This window comes from Artibeus jamaicensis, unplaced genomic scaffold (genome assembly GCF_021234435.1).
Source record: "Artibeus jamaicensis isolate MK-2021 breed Jamaican fruit bat unplaced genomic scaffold, CSHL_Jam_final contig_482, whole genome shotgun sequence".
Classification (NCBI taxonomy): Eukaryota; Metazoa; Chordata; class Mammalia; order Chiroptera; family Phyllostomidae; genus Artibeus; species Artibeus jamaicensis.
In genome coordinates, this window is record NW_026521857.1 from 10,660,018 (window position 1) to 10,679,542 (window position 19,525).

Genomic DNA, 19,525 nt, shown 5'->3' on the forward strand with positions numbered 1-19,525 from the left:
GAGAAAACTTTTGATAAAATCCAGCATCCATTTATGATCAAATCACTCAGCAAAGTGAGAATAGAGGGAACATACCTAAACATAAAAACTATACATGACAAACCCACTGCTGACATATTCAATGGGCAAAAAATACAAGAGTTTCTGTTAAGATTGGAAACAATACAGAAATGTCTGCTTTTACCTCTTTTATTCAACATAGTACTGGAAGTCCTAGCCATAGCAATCAGACAAGAAGAAGAAATAAAATGCATCCAAATTGAAAAGGAAAAAGTAAAACTGTCTTTATTTGCAGATGACATAATACTATACATAAGAGAACCCCAAATATTCCACAACAAACAACTAGAACTGATACATGAATTCAGCAAAGTAGCAGAATACAAAATTAATATCCAGAAATCAGTTGCATTTTTATATGCTAATAATGAACACATAGACAGGGAAACTAAGAAAACAATCCCATTCACAATTGCTTCAAAAAGAATACAATACCTAAGAATATACCTAACCAAGGATGTAAAAGATCTGTGCTTGGGAAATTATGACACACCAAAGAAAGAAATTGAAGAAGATACAAATGAGTGGAAGCACAAATCATGTTCATGGATAGGAAGAATTAACATCATTAAAATGTCCATGCTACCCAAAGTAATCTATAGATTCAATGCAATTCCTACATAGATTCCAATGATGTATTTCACAGAACTGGAACAAATATTTCAGAAATGTATATGTACCACAAAAGGTCCTGCATAGCAACAGTTATCCTGAGGAAGAAGAACAAAGTTGGAGGAATCATGCTAGGTAACATCAAACTATACTACAAGGCCATAGTAATCAAAACAGCATGGTACTGGCATAAAAACAGACACATAGATCAATGGAACAGAATAGAGAGCCCAGACATAAGCCAATGCCTTTATAGACAATTCATATTTGACAGAGGTAGCAAGCACATACAATAGGCTAAAGACAGTTTATTCAATAAATGATGTTGGGCAATAAATGAATTGGACAGATATGTGGAGAAAAATGAAACTAGACCGCCTTCTTATATCACACACAAGAATAAATTCAAAATGGACCAAAGACTTAAATGTTAGACCTGAAACCATAAAAATCCTAGAAAAAAACATAGGCAGCAAAATCTTAGACATTGCCTGTAGAAATTTTTTACTGCATATATCTCCCCAACCAATGGATATAAAAGAAAAAAATAAATGCAACTACATTAAAATAAAAAGGGTTTGTACAGCAAAGGAAATCATCAACAAAATAAGACAACCCACAGAATGGGAGAACATATTCACCAATATATGTGATAAGGGGTTAATATCCAAAATTTATAAAGTACTTACAAAACTCAACACCAAAAAAAAGAAACAAACACCCCAATTAAAAAATGGGCAAAGTACCTGAATAGACACTCCTCCAGAGAGGACATACAGATGGCCCACAGACAAATGAAAAGATGCACTAATCATCAGAGAAATGCAAATTAAAACTACAATGAGATACCATCTCACACCTGTCGGAATGGCTTTCATCAATAAATTAACAAACAAGTGCTGGTGAATATGTGGAGAAAGGGGAACACTTTGGCACTGTTGATGGGAATGAAGACTGGTGCAGTCACTAAGGACAGCAGTATGGAGATACCTCAAAAAATTACAAATGGATTTGTCTTTTGACCCAGCAATCTTACTTCCGTAAATATATCCGAAGGAATCCAAACACTAATTCAAAAGAACATGAGCGCCCCTGTGTTCATTGCAGCATTATTTATAATCACCAAGACTGGGAAGCAGCCCCAGTGTCCATCAATAGTTGAGTGGATGAAACAACTATGGGACGTTTACACAGTGAAAATCTACTTGGCTATAAAATAAGAAAATTTTATGCTTTGTAGTACTATGGATAGACCTGGAGAACATTATGCTAAGTGAAATAAGCCAGTCAGAGAAAGACAAGTACCATATCATCTCACTCATATGTAGAATCTAATGAACAAACTGAACAAACAAACAGAACAGCTAGACTAGTGGAAGAGCATAATGACAACTTGTGGGAAGGGGGTGGGGGTGGAGAGATTGAGCAAAAAGGAAAAAGGACGCATGGACATGGATAACAGTGTGGTGATTATTGGGGGGTAGGGAGGTGTAAGGGGACTAACCGGTAATGGAAAAAATACAATAAAGATTGGTGTTAAAATAAAAGACTGAAGTGCAGTTCTTTACAGTTTGAGTAGGAAGGTAGTGAAGCACCACATAGCCTTGGAATAGAAGTTGCACATGCCTGGATCCCATGTGCATTCGTGTTTTTGTTAGCATCTGTTTTTGTTTTATTATTCATGTTTAGTTTATTAATCCAAAAGCCTTCTGCCCATTTTCTGGGTCTTGCTCATTGACACATGTTCAGAACAAATATTTTCTCCTTCCTGCCTCTTCCTTGATCCTCATCAGGAAACCTGCTCTTGTAGGTGGAACTTCTTGTTTTCACTTCCTCTAGCTTTTCTTTCTCCCTTTTTCTGCATATCCCCTCTACTTTCCCTAGAGATGGAACTAAACTATTTCATGTTTTCAACAAATACTGTGAAATAAGCAAAAATTTATGGCTGAACTATTTTAAGAATCGTGTATGCTTCCACAATTCTTTGCTGCATTTCATGGAATAATTAAGAATGTACTTTTTTTCATATTTTTGGTGATGGACTTAATGGCTACACATTGGCAATGATGTATATGAATTCTGTCTGGAAAAAGTCAATCCATTGTTAACACAATGAGAATGGTTTGTACCACATCAATGTAAGCTGGCAGCCAAGGAGAGTGGACTGGAATGCACATGTGTGATCACTGATGACTTCACTGTACTAGTCAGTGGGCACAGTAGATGTTGCTGAGTGAGCATGTGTGCTGTGTGGCCACCACATTCAAAATGACTGAGCAAGTAAAGCAATGAATCTGCATCAGATTTTGTATTAAGTTTGAAAATCCCAATGTGGAGATGATTCAGAAAACCACAGCTATGGGGGCAGCTGGTGACTGGCAGTTTCACCACAGCAATGTGCCTGCTCATGCATCACATCTCCAGAGCGTTTTAGTGAAATATCAGATCACCCAGGTGACTCAGTCCCCCTACAACATAGATGTGGCGTTTTGTGACTTCTGGCTTTTCCCAAAGCTAAACTTGCCTTTGAAAGGGAAGAGATTTCAGACCATTACTAAGATTCAGGAAAATACAACGGGGCAGCTGATGGTGACTGAGAGAACTGTATGAGGTCTCAAGGTGCCTACTTTGAAGGGGACTGAGGCATCATTGTCCTATGTACAGTGTTTCTGGTATCTTGTATCTTCTTCAATAACTGTCTCTATTTTTCATCTTACATGGCTGGACACCTTCTGGATAGACCTCATATGCCATCAATCAGAGTAATTTGACCTACAGTGGAGTAGTGATGCAGCCTGGACTGTGAGCGTAGTTTAAGCCTCAAATGAATAGTAGGTACTAGGTCTTTCTCAAATTGTTATCTTCTCTATGAATCGTTGGTAGGGTCAAGAAATAATTTTCATTAGCGTCTTGACTTGTCTGGCCAATTAAGCAGACATGTCTTTGCAGTGGAAGTCTATTAAGTGAAAAGGGTTGGGTCTGTTTGCTATAACAGTAATTAAGGATAACCCACCACCCCTTTTGTAATTTTACCAAAATAAATAAGTATCTTAAATAGAAGAAAATAATGGTGAAGGGAAGCAAAACCTGTACCTGCTATATCCAAATTGGTGTGTGGATTTCATAGCATTTTCCTCCCCCTGCTATGGGATCTGAGACTCATTTGAAGTAACCTTGGCAGAGTATATTAGGTACTTAGACCTATGAAGGGTATTTTGATCCGTAATATAAAAAGCAATGTAATAATTAATATAAGCAGCTGAAAGTGCCTGAGGTCAGTAGCTGCTACATCAATATTGCATGTAAACAAAGTATTAGTCAAAATTGCTTTCAGAGGGCCCTAATTACATCAGTTTTTATTTAATTTAGTTTGATTTAATGATACTTTTTATATGAATTTGCTTCATGGTTACTCAGTTGATTGCAATTTCCTTTCCTTGAGAAGAATGTATCGAAGATAAAATAGTTAGAAACTTCTTTTTTTAACAGTTTAGTTTGGTGACCCTGTATCAAAGGCACAGTATTTTATTGTAAAATTAATAGATATAAAGCTAGTAATTTAAACTTAATTCGCTTTGTTTACAGGCTTTAATGTAAAAGTCACCTACTATGAAGTGCACAAATATTGCTGGTATGTTTGAGTTTTGAGAAATACATTCACTTGTGTAACTTAGATTCTTACCATGACATCGAATGTTCTTGCTTCTTTGCCTTCAGTCTGCACTTCACTGTTCCAACAGGCAACCCCTGTGCTGGCTCTTTTTTCCCCATCACAGATTAGATTTGCCTGTCGTATAGCTTCAAGCAAGTGAAGTCTCACAATATGTACAGTTTTCAGGTTTCTTTTCACTCCTAAGCTTAATTCTAATAAATAGTTTTCACACTATACATAATAGAAATTAGTTATAATAAGCAATTGTGTCAAATAAAGCAAACAAAGTGGTCTTGTCTAGAAGAAAAAAGGCAAAGTTAATATAATTTTGAGATGCCTAAGCTAACAAAGACTGCTTTGTTTTTATTTTTAATAATATATTTTTATTGTTAATATATTTTTTATTGTTATATTATCACAGTTGTCCCAGTTTTTCCTCCTCTGCCCTCCTCCTCCCAGCCGTCCCCCTCACAGTCAGTCCCCACACTATCGTCCATGTCCATGGGTCACTTACACATTTTCGTTGACTAGTCCCTTTTCCTTCTTTCTACCCTTCTCCCCTTCTCCCTTCCCTCTGCCTGCTGTCAGTCTGTTCTGTTTCCATGTCTCTGCTTCTATTTGGCTCATTAGTTTATATTTTACCCATTAGATTCCTCTTATAAGTGAGATCATATGGTGTTTGTCTTTCACCAACTGCCTATTTCACTTAGGGTAGTATTCTCCAGTTCCATTCATGATGTCACAAGAGATAGGGGTTCACTCTTTGTTTCTGCTGTATAGAATTCCCTTGTGTACTACCAGTGTTTGATCTACTCATCTACTGATGGGCACTTAGGCTGTTTCTAGCTCTTGGCTGTTATAAATTGTGCTGTTATGAACACTGGGATGTAGGTTTTTTTTAGTTGGTGTTTCAGGGTTCTTAGGGTATAATCTCAGCAGCGGAATTGCTAGGTCAAAAGGCAGTTCCATTTTTAGGCTTCTGAGGAAATTCCATACTGTTTTCCACCATGGCTGTACCAGTCTGCAATCCCACCAATGGTGCACAAGTGTTCCCTTTTCCCCACATCCTTGTAAGCACTTGTTGTTTGTTGATTTATTAATTAATGATGGCCATTCTGACAGGAGTGATGTGATATCTCATTGTGGTTTTAATATGCATCTTTCTAATGGCTAGTGAGGTTGAACATCTTTTCATATGTCTATGGGCCTTTCATATGTTCTCCTTATAGAAGTGTCTATTCAGGTGCTTTGCCCATTTTTTAATTAGATTCTTTGTCCTTCTGGTGTTGAGTCATATAAGTTCTTTATATATTTTGAAGATTAAACCCTTGTCTAATATATCATTGGCAATTTTTTTCTCTCATATGGTTGGTTTCCTTTTCATTTTGATGCTGGTTTCTTGCGCTGTGCAAAAGCTTTTTAATTTGGTATAGTCCCATTTTTTTTCTTTATATCCTTTGCCCTAGAAGATACATTGGCAAAAATATTGCTACATGGGATGTCTGAAATTTTACTGTCCGTGTTTTCTACTAGGACTTTTATGGTGTCACAACTTATACTAGTCTTTTTTCCATTTTGAGTTTATTCTGGTGTTTGGTGTATGTCAGTTATCTAGTTTAAGTTTTTTACATGTACCAGTTGAATTCTCTCAACACCATTTATTAAAGAGACTATTTTTTACTGCATTGTATGCTTGTGCCCCCTTTGTCAAATATTAATTGACCATAGAGACATGGGTTTATTTATGGACTCTCTGTTCCATTTTTCTATGTGTCCTTATGCCAGTACCAGGCTGTTTTAATGACAGTGGCCTTGTTGTATAGTTTTATATCAGGTATTGTGATCCCCGCAACTTTGTTCTTCTTTCTCCAGATTGCTGAGACTATTATGGTCTTTTTTTGGTTCCGTATAAATTGTTGGGGTGTTTGTCCTAGATCAGTGAAATATGTCATTGGTGTTTTAATAAGGATTGTGTTGAATCTCTAGCTTGCTTTAGGCAGTATGGACATTTTAATGATGTTATTTCTTCCAGTCCATGAACAGGGTACATGCTTCCATTTATTTGTGTCTTCCTCATTTTCTTGAGGGTCCTGTAGTATTCTCAGTATAGATCTTTACATCCTTGACTAAATTTATTCCCTGGTACTTTATCTTTCCTGTTGCTATAGTAAATGGGATTTTTCCCCCTAGTTTCTCTTTCTGATAGGTCATTTTTGGTGCACAAAAGTGCCATTGATTTCTAAATATTGCTTTTGTAGCCTGCTACTTTGCCAAATTCATTTATTAGGTGGAGTGTATAGGGTTTTCTATGTGCACTATCATGTCATCTGCAAATAAAGACAGTGTTAGTTCCTTTTTTCCAATTTGGATGCCTTTTCTTTCTAGTCTGATCACTGTGGCTAGAACTTTTGGTATTGTGTTGAATAAGAGAAGTGAGAGTGGACACCCTTGTCTTGTTCCTGTTCTCAGTTGGAAAGCTTTTAGTTTTTGCCCATTGAGTATATGTTAGCAGTAGGTTCCTCATAAATGGCCTTTATTATGTTGGGGTATGTTCCCTCTACTCCCACTTTGCTGAGTGTTATATTAAATGAGTGCTGTATTTTATCAAGTGCCTTTTCAGCATCTTATTGATATGATCATGTGGATTTTGTTTTTTGTTTTGTTTATGAGTGTGTTACATTTATTGATTTGTGAATATTGTACTATCCTTGCATCCCTGGGATAAACCACACTCAATCATGGTGTATGATCTTTTTAATGTATTGCTGGACCCAGATTGCCAGTATTTTGTTGAGGATTGATTAGTTTTTTTTTAACTGAAATTTTAGTTTGTAGAATTACAGATTCACATGGAGTTATAAGCAGTAATACAGCATTTACCCAGTTTCCCCCAATAGTAACATTTTGCAGAAATACAGTATAATATCTTAACCAGGATATTGACTGTTGATGTAATCTACCAATCTTAAATTTCCTGTTTTACTTGTATGCATGTGCGTTTATGTGTATTTATTCTGTATAGTTTTAGCTAGTATGTAGGTTGATATAGGCACCGACACAGGAAAGATGCTGAACATTTCCAACAACACAAGGAGACTTTATGTGGCTGTGTCCACTTCCTCCCATAATTCCCCTCTTATCTCTAGAGCCTGGAAACCACTAATTGGCTCTCCATTTCTAAAAAACCTTCATATGAATGGAATCATATGGTTCGTAACCTTTTGGTTTTGCTATTGTAACTTACCGTAATTCCCAGGAGGTTCATCCATGCATGCATCAATAGTTTTCCTTTTTATTGTGGAATAGAGTTCCATGGCATGTATGTACTATAGTTTATTTAACTACTCACCTGTTAAAGGGCATCTGGGCTGTTTCCAGTTTTTGACCATTGTCAGTGAAATCAGCTTTGAACATTTGTGTTTAGGTTTTTGTGTGAACATAAGTTTTCATTTCTCTGGGATAAATGCCTAGGGGTACAATTGCTGGGTCATGTGGTAATGGCATGTTCAGTTTACAAAGGAACTGCCAAACCATTTTCCAGAGTAGCTGTACCATTTCATACAACTAGCAATGTATGTGTCATGGTTTCTCTGTGTCCTTACCAGCATTTGGTATTGTCATAATTTTTTTTACTTTGGCTATTCTGATAAGAGTGAAGAGGTATCCCATTATAGATTCAGTTTGTATTTCTCTGATTCTGATAGCTAATGATCTTAAATAATTTTTTCATGTGCTTATTGGCCATCCATATATTTTCTTTGGTGAAATGTCTGCTCGTGTCTTTTCCCATTTTTCTAACTGATTTTTAAAAATCTGTGCTTAAATATATGAAACAAAGGATAACCCAATTAGCTTTCAAGACCTTTTAAGAAAAATATCCCAAGAAATACTTCATTTGGCTGAGAGAGATGCCATTCATAGCTGGATAAATAGGTAATTAAATTATGTGATATATATATAAATAGATATTTTGCAACAAATTAACAAATATGTAAAAAGAATTGTCAGATTTCTGTGTCTCCCACAATTCTGTCAGTAGCTTGGGTTTCCAATCACTCCTTCCCTTTTTTTTTTTTTTTTAAAGATTTGGGCTTCCCCCTGCTTAGCCCCAGACTGACTGACTGACTGTCTTTGTTTCTTTCTTTCTCTCTCTCTCTCTCTCACTCCTTCTTTCTTCTTTCTTGCTCTCCCCCGTCCCAGTCCTCTCTTCCTTCTTTTCTTCCTTTCTTTATAGAGAAGGGAAGGGAGGGACAAAGAGAGGGAGAGAAACAGCAGTGTGTGATTGCCTCTCAGACACCCCCTGCTGGGACCTGGCCCACCACCCAGGCATGTGCCCTGACTGGGAATCCAACTACTGACCTTTGGTTTGCGGTCCTGTGCTCCATCCACTGAGCCACACCAGTCACGACTTCCCCACACCTTATTGTCTCTTTCCTTTTTCTCTATGACAGGCTTGGGTGACAGATTCATTCCCTTGACTGTAATTCTGAAGTGTATTGATTGATTCCTCAAATATGGCTTGTGGACCAAATCATTTCTGATTTTTCAGTAGGACTTTGGCCATTTGAGATCATCTCTGTTTGCACATTCTGTGTGCACATTCTGTGTTTGTTTCTATCAGGCTAAGTAAGGCAGAGTTATTTTGATGGAAGGATAAGAAAGGAGCAGTCTAGAAACAGCACAGGAAAGCTTTCCAGTATCCTTGGCAATGAATTTACTGGAAAGATCATCAAGTAATAAGGGAGAAAAGAGCCAGAGGCTTACTGATAAAAGGACCTGGATTTGTGACCTTGTTCTGCTCTAATTTAGTGACATTGGTCAGATTACTTAACCTCTCTGAGCCTCCAATTAATTATTTGTGTAAATGGGTAATAATTCCCATATTACTTCCACAATGAGTTGTAAGTATCAAATAGGATAATGGAATGCATTTGTAAGTGATAAAGTGCTATACAAATGTAAGCTGCTATTATGTTTATAATAATTATACTCCTCCCTACAACAAAAGCAAACAGAAACACAACCTGGAAGAAAAACAGTCATTTTCACAGAATGAGGTCAAATGATCACTCTAAGCTTCCTAAGGGGAGCAACCCTTAGCATTATTGTTTTCTTAGATGTGATTTTAATTTTGTTTGGTAGGCGAAAATGCTGAAAGAATCAATCAGCAATAATTGTACTTGAGTTAGGCCACTGAGCAAATCGGCTAAGAGAATGAAAATAGAGTTACTGAAGGAGTATTCTGATCTTGCCCGTTTACTTTCTAGTTTTGAAGATGGGTTATTAATCAATTTGCCAATCAAAGCCTTACCTCGGGTCACATACCCCCTACTCCCCCACTCTTGTCCTCAATCATCACCTAGATAAGCCTTGTGGTAAAGAAGCCAGACAGACCTATGTTTGTACAAGGAGTGTTATTAACTGTGGGTGACCTTGGATGAAAGATTAGATTCTTCTCTTTATCCATAATATAGATTCGCATGAAATTGTTTACTGACAGTGTGGGTTGCACATTATCTGGATTTTGTCTTTAAATAATAATTTTGAATAATTTTAGGTACAATAAACAGTATGGATGGCAAAACTGTCTAAGTTCAGAGAAAACGTCACTGACGGCTACAAAGTGATTTTATTCTAAAATCGATGGTTGGTAACAACCAGATTAGGGGTGGAGGAGACTGAAAGCCATTTTGCACACATGTAGTTCTTTACTCCAGATCTTAATTCGGGCAATTAACTTTTGTGATTTAGGATAATTAAAAGGTCTCAAAGATCAGATTATTGTATGTGACAATGCTTTGGGAATTGTCATGTGCTATGCAAACTTTGTCCATTGTAGAGGCCACAGTGGAGGGGGTGGCAGCAATAAAGAGGGGCAAGAGAAGGGCATGTGTTCATCAAGCTTGAAAGCTTGCCTGAGAATATTGCCAGTTACTGGATGTTGTTGGAAAAAACCACACACTTCACTGCAGACTCCATGTATATCACTACCCTACTCTTGGAATACACAGCCATGAATTACATCACTGTCCACTTTACATTTTGACAATTCAGTTGTAGGTGATGACATTTAAAGAAATGTCCCTTAAATCTGGAGAACTAGGGCGATGACTTCAGAGAGCATAACAGGGAGAATTTTAATTCAATGGAGACCCAGCCCATGATTAGATTAGGTGACAGGAAGGGGGTCAAATGGATTATGGAAAACTCAGGAAGGAAGTAAATTGAGTCATCATGCTTTTAGTTACAGTGTATTTTTATAGAGGATTCTGGGGTTGGTATATCGTTAATGCTTTGCAGCATTTAAGGACCAGTTTTAGCTTAAAAGCATGACTGACTGAAGCTCTAACCAAACTCGAATCCCAGCTACTGGAAAGCCATGACTTTTTAATGTCCTTTAATCTGAAATAGATTATGGTTTTTCTGTAGTATCATACTTTTCAAATATTTATTTTCTTTCAAATACAAGGGTGTATTCCACTGTCTTTGCAAATTCCTAAGGCAGTTGTTTCTGTCTTTTAACATAGGATGTTGGTATCTTTACAAGTGTGCGTGTTTTAAATGAGTATTGCATTAGCAATTTATTTGCACTTGTCCCCCCTTTATTAAGAATAGAAAATTGACCCTGGCTGGTGTAGCTCAGTGGATTGAGCACGGGTCTGTGAACCAAAGGATTGCAGTTCGATTCCCAGTCAGGGCACATGCCTGGGTTGCTGGCCAGTTTCAGCAGGGGATGTACAAGAGGCAATCATACATTGATATTTCTTTCCCTCTCTCCTTCCCTTCCCCTCTAAAGATAAATAAATAAAATCTTTTTTAAAAGAATAAAAAATTGAATCTGGCCATAAATGCAATGATCTAATCTTTGTAAAATATGATTGATGGTTATGTTACCTGTATCTTATGGTATAAGCAGTATTATATTCAGTTCTTGCCCTGCAAAAGAGAACTCTAAAGCAATTTATTAAACAATGGTGTTGTGTGGATTTCTCACTCTTCCGAATGTGACTGATTTCACACAGCCTTTACAGGTAGATTAGACTTGTGAATGATCTCAGTCAGCCCTGGTGAGCTGGTCCAGATGAAGGGTGTGCCTCTGTTTGCTTGCGCTGCTGGAGCAGTTTAGCATCGTGTGTTTTGTCCTTTCCGTCTCTAAAATTACTAGAATTGTTCATTCATACGTGGGTAAGCATCCTTCACCTCTTCATACTGATCAGTGATTGTCGGTGACTCTGGGGAGTAGAGTTAATATCATTTTTGGTGTTCAGTGTGGTCGGTATTTGACTTAAGGCTTCAGAGAAGCTTTCTCCATCCACCCTATTTAAATAGGAGTATTTCCCCCTCCAGTACATCATCACTTTCTGCCTTCTTTCCCACTAGCTGATGTTATAGTAAATGTTTATTTGTTGGCTGGTTGACTGCCTTCGTACTAGAACTAAGTACTATATGGCAAGCTCTTTGACTCTCTCCGTTCAGACCAGAACTGTGCTGGGCATACACACAAGTGTTTATTGAATCGATTAATGTAATAATCCCATGAACCACAACCAACTCATGAGATGGATTCTTCTAATGTTTAAGTTATTTCAAGTTCAAAACTTGTATCTTTAGAACTGTTTCTCTTTGGCTTCTAACTGTGTGTGTGTGTGCATGCGTACACATGTGCACACGCGTGGTGGACAACTTCCTAATAAACGTTATTTTGGGAGAAAGAAAGTCGGATGAGTATGGGCGTCAGGTTATCAAGTAAATATTGGAACAGTTTTAGCCTCTGATTGGGAATGTTTATTTTGTCAAATGTGTATTTGCTCTGACCTTGGGAGTTAGAGTTACTTACGAAGTTGCATAAATGTTAATGAATGTTTATAACGTGGACTGTAAGCTGAAAGCAGTTAAAATATAAATATTTAAGCCATATGTTAGAAAATAACCAGAGCATTGCAGCTATTTTGGATTGTAGGGGGAAATTGCCTGATTTATTGACGAGAGCTAGAAATTTGGAGTCCTGGGTTCTATTTTCGTTCCTGCTTTTGACAGCACTTCACAGAATGTCTACTTTGAACGAATGTTCAACAGGACAGGAGCAATCCTCGTAGGAATAATACTTCTATGTTACTTAGACATTTTTGTGCTCCAGTTGGTCAGGCTTTATCGATGTTTTGTTAGTCCGTTTTTAACAGGTTTTTCTCATCTTAAACCGAGGAAGGCTCCTCCTGCCTTCTTGCTTTAGTGCGTGTCGTGTGTTTGTGGGGAGTCTGAGTCCATCTTATCAGTACCTCATTAGTATATTTATAAATATAAAATCACATAACTGTGCCTAATGTAGCAAATGCCATTTACAAAGTAAGAAAAACAAACTGGCTGGATTTTGATGGGGACCAGGAATGATGTTGCAAATGAAAGGGACCAAAGATGAGAGCCTGCACACACAGAGCACACAGAGCAAAGGAAGCAGAGAGGCTGGATCTTGATAAATCTTGACGGAAGGCAACGAACTAGGCACAAACCAGGTGTCCTTATTTAAAGCAACCTCATTTAACACCATTAGTGTTATCAGGGCATTTATGTCAGACCTTCTTTCTGTCTGGCGTGCTGGTAAATTTTTAACTGAACAGGCTTTACAATGGGAGCAGTGGAATCGACTCTAAACAACAGCTAAAACCACTGCAGGATTCCAAAGGCCTGACTCAACCCCTCTCTCATGGACTCTTCCCTTCTCTGCACTCATGCCTCTTGCTGGGGGTTCTGCAGGGGCGGTACCCCTGGCAGGCTACCCTCGTGGCACTTGATGAAAGTGCTGATTCCTGGCTTCAAATGCAGACCCGCTGAATTAGAAACCACTGGGGAGGAATTAATTTTGAAGTCATTTTTACAAGCCCCTTTCAGGTGATTCTAAGGTACATTCTTGTTCCAAGACCACTGATCTATTCCTGGTGTAGTACTGCCCCTTGTCTTAAGGAAGCGCAGTTGGTTTTTATATCTCTTTCTGGACCACATTATGCAGTGAATGGAAGGGGGAAAACTGATACAAAGAAAGACCTATTTTTTCTCCTGAATTCATGTCTTAATTCGTAGGAGGAACTGAAAACCCATATACTCATTTCTTCGGGGGGCCCGCTCTTTCCTGGGGTAGCCTGTATCTACTGGATTTTAACATGCTGATGTACATTTACAAGGAAAACTTCGGCAGATATGAGTGAGAAACGCTATGGGCTTGGCGAGATCATCCCTAATGGTACACATGACCACTCTGATGCAGACTCCATCAGGGGGACCAGGCCGGGTGCGTTCAGTGTTCAGGGTGAGCTGGGGCAGGAATTTCAGTTCTGGGTGACGTTGAGGGCTTCTCACATGTGATTGGTATAGCAGCACAACACAGGTCTAGCAAGAGGGTTCAGGGTAGAAATAAAGCTAGAGGTTCTGAAATGGAGTAGTTGTGGCCACACCCTTCGTGATGTTTGTTCTACGAGAATCTCCATAAGGGTCCTGGTTTCCTACTGTGGGAAGTACAGCCCACCTGGCGAAGAATACAGTCTCCCTGAGGCTTTCAGTGGGGGAACAGAGTTTTCAAACGTATCAGGAAAGAATTCTAGAGGTTTCAATTAATCATGAAAAAACTGAGTTCCTTGTCTTGCATTGGTCACCTTTGCTGAAAAGGAATAAAGAAGTTTTCTGGGTTTATGGAAGTTAAAAATGTCAGTGTGCCCAAGTCCATTACATCATTCATAGAGGGTCTGTGTGAGAACTCAGCGAGTCAGGTTTCCTGCACGGGGTGATGGAGAGGGTGACTAAGATGTCGAACATTCTCTGTGCTCTTTCTAACATTGCTGTTTGCGGGAGATCGAGAAGTCAAGGCACATTCTGGAGAGTTCACTTATTTTGATAGAGGCAGATGGCTAGGTCATGAAAATTTGTTGACATGCTTTAGTGAACTACATTAGATTGTGTGTGTGTGTGTTTTAAAAAGGTAAATTAAAGGGCTTGAAGAGACCCAGGAAGAGACAAGGTACATGCTTTTTTCACTGATGTGACAAGACATATAAACTTAAAACTGTAGGGCAAACGAAGGGTATGGCTAAGCTGTCTGAAGGGTTGTGAAGTGGATTCAAACCGGGCTTGCACATTCGGCATATGGAAGCTGATGGTCGCGTTCATTTCTCATCTCAGAACTCATCCAAGACATGGGGATCTGGGAAAGTCAGTTTTAGGAGAGATTCGCAGACTTTCATGAGAACCAGTGCTGACTTAAATTCCTGCAGCTGCTTTTGGAATGCACCTCACTGAGCTCCAGCTCAGTTTAGACTCCCTGTTCTGCAAGATTGTGGGAAGGATTCAATTGGACAGTATTTATAAAGCTTCCATCCAGTTCCTGGTGCACACTAAATACTTGGCAAAATGAGGTTCCCCCAGGCCCCTCATGAAAAAAAAAATAACTGTATTAATGGAGGAAAAGGAATTATTCCAGAGATGATAAAGCATCGCTGCTGCCAGGGACCTTCTAACATTTTCTGTTTCTACCAGTTTTTACTGGAGACAACCCCGAAATGAACTTTTCCCTTTTAACAGTAACTGCAAGTATGTGGGAAAGGCAGATTTTCCTCCTTTGCTCTCTGAGTTCTTTAAACGATAGATGGTACCATTGAGCACATTAGTCCATGTATATTCTTGCCCACAGGGTTTGTTTGGAAGTGGGAATAATGAGGCAGAGGCCATAGTCACCAAGTGACAGAACTTATGCCCATTGTGCCCAGGACAGTGTTAAGAATAAGCAGAATCAAGGTGTGATGAGAGTCTGTTTATTCCCAAGAAACCAAGAACCAAAAGCCACCTATAACCTCAGACATTCCAACAGAGCAGGCTCATGGTTTGGTTTGGTTTTTCATCCCCGTACTCTATGTAGGCTAAAAACAAAAATTACAGAACCCTGGCCGGGTAGCTCAGTTAGTTAGAGTGTCATCACAATATACCAAAGTTGCGAGTTTGATCCCTGGTCAGGGTACATACAGGAATCAACCAACGGGTGCATGAATAAGTGCAACAGCAAACCAGTGTTTCTTTTCTCTCTCTCCCTCAAAAAATCACTAAATAAAAAAAATTATACAATGGACGAAGAAGCAGGTATGCAGTTCTCATGGAACACCTGTTTAATGAGGACCTGCCTGGGTGCACGGTGCTGCAGAGATCGGTCTGGCGGTGAAGAATGGACAGATAGCCACACTCTGACAGGGGCTGTGAAGGCCCTAGGAGATGCATGCAGAGCACTCACTGAGAAAAAAAAAGTGCTTCAGCTTTAGATGTTTTGACTTCTGGTTTTATTACTTGGACTTTTTAGAGGCATAGTCTGACTCAAGACTAGCCAAAGCAGCATCTTAATTGAACCAGTAACAGCTTTTGGGACAACCAAATATAATTAACTTTGATGTTTTTGAATTCCTTCTTCCATTCTTTGGTTTGCCTGTGCTTTGATCCCTAATGATGTGTGCATAATGAATTACACTACAAGAGAAATGTCTGTGTTCATATTAAATATTACCAGACCATTCTTTTCACTGAGTGTTGGGCATTTTTGAATAACGGTAAGATGGATTGGTAAGGAACACTCTGTACTCTGGTAAGTATGTTTTAAAAAAGCAGCCAATAACATCACAAATTCAGGGTTGGAATAAGCTTGCTACCATGGCCTAGACAAATTATTTGTGATGTTAGAAAATGGAGCAGGGTATAGAAATAGACTCAAAAGATAATTAAGTGAAAATATATTTACATCAGTCTTGAACCAAGCTTACTACCTATTTCCCTGGATCTATTTTTCACCTGTGATAGTACTGATTTAGAGAATAGTTGGAAGTCCACTAGGTGCTCATTTTCCCACAACTTTCTTTTATTCCCTTTTTTGCTGTACATTAGAAGTTAACAATATAAAGATGTGACCTATTACTAAGGAATCAGAAGATATGTACTGTGGCTCTCTGGTCACTTGTTGTTCGAGTCACTCTGGGAAAGTTCCTTAACTTCCCTGAACCTCACCTTTCTCATCTATACAACGGACATGCCTGGCCTACCCAATTCATCGCTGTGGGACCAAATGAGATAAATGTATGTGGAAGTACTTTGGCGACTTTAAAATTCTTTATAAATAGGATTTTATAATTGTACATAGAGGAAGGCAGTCCAGACTAAGCTGATTAGCATGCATGCTACTTTTTCAAGGCCTAATCATTTATCTCATAAACATATAAGAAAAGTTTCCTTCTCTAGGTCTCTGCTTCCTATGTTAGGAACTCCATTTCCCTGTCTTATCACAATATCTATTATTTTGGAACCTGTAGCTATTACGTGAAAAACTCACTATTTTAGGGAGTACGCTGACAAATTGCTTGAAAATTATTGCTGGTTTAGATAAGCCGTGGTCAGTTAGAGAAAGCAAATACTACTTTCTTTTTCTTTTATGTTTTCCCCTTTTCCTTTTTCCTCTGTTCCTCCCTCTCCCAACTTTTTGGAACATATATACTAACATTTTGGCATATCTGCCCAGATTTTTAGATCAAATTGTGATTACAGGAATTTGGATCCATCTTATCTAGAATATGATATTTTACATTTTATTTTCAAGATAGATAAGCTGAATTATAAACATGTGTCTAATCATTTTTTGCTTTTGAGGCTAAAGAACCTGAATAAATATCACTGTTTATTTTGACCTTGTACCCATTAGGTATGTTGACATCAAGTACTCATGCAATTTTGTTTGCATTTTGGTATTTTTTTTTTGATTATTACCTTACTGGGTTTTAGTTTAGGAAGGTGGCTTGAAGCAGTTGCCTCTGTCAGGTTTCCCTGATTGCTTCATTATGAACCATGCCCACTCATTTTTCAGGTAAAAATTATTAACCCATCAGACATAGTCCTTGTAGGAGGTATATGGTAAGCATTAGATTAGCTTGCTGGCATTTAGAAATGCTCATTCCCCCCCCCCCCCCTTTGTTTTGTTCTGCGTGGCATCAAATTTACACTTGTCCTTTTCTCTTAGAGACAAGTTGTGGGGAGGAAAAGACAAGATCATAACATTAAGATTGAATGTGTTTCTCAATCTTCACATTCTTAACTGGTTTCTTTGATGCATTTGAGTTTGCTATAAGATGTTAGGGGAGGAAGGAAGGCAACCAGTGATAATCAAAGGGGAAGAAAGATCAGTGTAGGACTCAGTGACATTTGAGGCTAAGTTTTGGAGCTGTTGCAAGAGTTATTGCTGCCTGCAACTGTTTGGTCTGGCTGCATGTCAGAGCCATTAACTTCAGAATAACAGAGCCTTTAAAAGAATGTACTCTTTTAGAAAACTCCTCATTAATTTAATTTATGGAAGGGGAGAAGAGTTAGGGAGCAAAGAGCTGGGAATCATGGGGTTTCAAGAGTGCCTGGACTTTAGGTTAGGGACACACACACACACACACACACACACACACACACGTGCGCGTGCAAGCATGCTGTGGATGCTGGATTACATGAAAAAATAGAAGTCCCCAGCTCTGCCCCTAGTGTTGTTTTGAAAGGGCCTGTCTTGCTCGAGATGGAACTGCCTCCTCAGCGATGGCTTTAGGAACTCAGTCCCTAACGTGGATCCCAGCTGGGAAATGCTTGACTTCAATTAAGCTTCGGTTTGTTTTGATTCTCTTCCAGACTTGTGGTTGAAGGGCTTTGTGTATACAGTCTTTGCCTAACAACTTTTCCCACAGTCAGGAGCAGGCACCTCGGCAGTGTCGGTTCTTACCTGCAAGGCTTTGGCCACCGTCTCCCAGGAAATGGCAGACTTGTGTACATGCACACCTCTTTCTCTGGTCCCTGACACGGCCTTCCCCACATTTGGAGGACGGAAGGAACAAAGCTGTCATTACTGATAGAAGAATGGGAAAAGACAGCGGTGTCCGGGTCCATGTAGCCACAAGAACATGCCAGGAATAGCCATTTCTCTTTCCCTTAACTGTGTTTTGCCCTGCACTCTTCTGCCAGGATGGAAGAGGGTAGGTAGGGTAAGCTGGATGGAGACAACATTTTTAAATGTAAACTTAACCATTGAAAATACTTGCTGAGTCTACCTACTATTAGTCATGTGTTAAGATCCAAAGGAAGGAAGGATGTCATCATACCAAGTCATTGGAAGGCAGTGATGTTGTTGCCATGGTGCTGTGTATACAGAAGGATAGCAGAGGAAAAACACACTGACAGCCCAGTGTGTGGCCTGTGGAGGCCAAGGGAAACCAGTTAGGCAGTTGCATTTTGGTAGAGAATTACAGAGTGGATAATGTTTGCAAGGTTTTGGAGTACAAGTGGGACCTTCATGTAGAAGGAATATGGTGGAAAGTGGTAGGGAGAATGGAGGGGTGTGTCCACAAGTAGCTCACGATTTCTATACGTCATTCACTTGTTCACGTAATACATATTTATGGTACATCATCTTTGTACCAAGTGCTGTGGGCAGTGCCAGGAATAAAACTGGTGAGTAAGGTAGACATTTTTTTGACCCTGCCTCAGGTTTATTTGCACAAACACTGCAGGAGGACCCCAGCCCTGGGGCACACAGTCCTTCTGTCCTCACATTGGCAGACAGAGGCCTCTACTATGGAGCCTTCGTAGGGGACTGGGCACCTTTGGGAGCCTGAGACTGAGCCTGAGCTGGAGCCTAAGCTACAGATGCATCTGCAGCCTGGGGCTTGGTTTGGGCCTTGGCCTTTGGCCAGCAGAGCCAGAGACCCTTGGTGATGCGGGTACAAGCATGTTTCCTGAGCTTCAGGTGAGCAATGCAAGTAAGTCCACTGAGCTTATGACTGCTGCCCTTTGGGATCTTGAGATTGACCTCCTTGGGCTTGATCAGAGCCTTGATAGCCTCAGCACGTGTGCTCATGGCCTTGACATTGTTGGCCTGCATCTTCTTCAGGCCCTTCTTGTTGTGCTTCTTGGAAAAGCACATGTTCCTCAGGAACTTGGGGTCTACCCCCTTGAGAGATTCATATCTTTGTGAGTGGGGTCTTTTGATGCCATTTCTGTGCCATTTTTGGGACTGGTTGTGTGTGGTATGGTTCTTGCACTTGGCCATCTCTGTACCCAAGCCCGCAGCTCTTGAAGCGCCTGGGGTGGGAAGAGCCAAGCTAGACATTTAATACAGGTTTGTGATGGATTTGGTGTGGGAGGAGGTCGTAAGGTGCC

General features: G+C 39.4%; 1 protein-coding gene and 1 long non-coding RNA gene across 2 annotated transcripts in view; one reads left to right on the forward strand and one right to left on the reverse strand.

The window, feature by feature from the left end:
• The window catches only part of LOC128627898 (uncharacterized), a 337,323-nt gene that overhangs the window by 120,017 nt on the left and 197,781 nt on the right, over window positions 1–19,525 (forward strand). The gene's annotated exons all lie outside the window — the stretch shown is intronic.
• On the reverse strand, window positions 19,002–19,415 carry LOC119038723 (60S ribosomal protein L29-like). Its single transcript, XM_037131272.2, has one exon. The coding sequence runs from the start codon at window positions 19,413–19,415 to the stop codon at window positions 19,002–19,004; it is 414 nt and encodes a 137-aa protein (XP_036987167.2).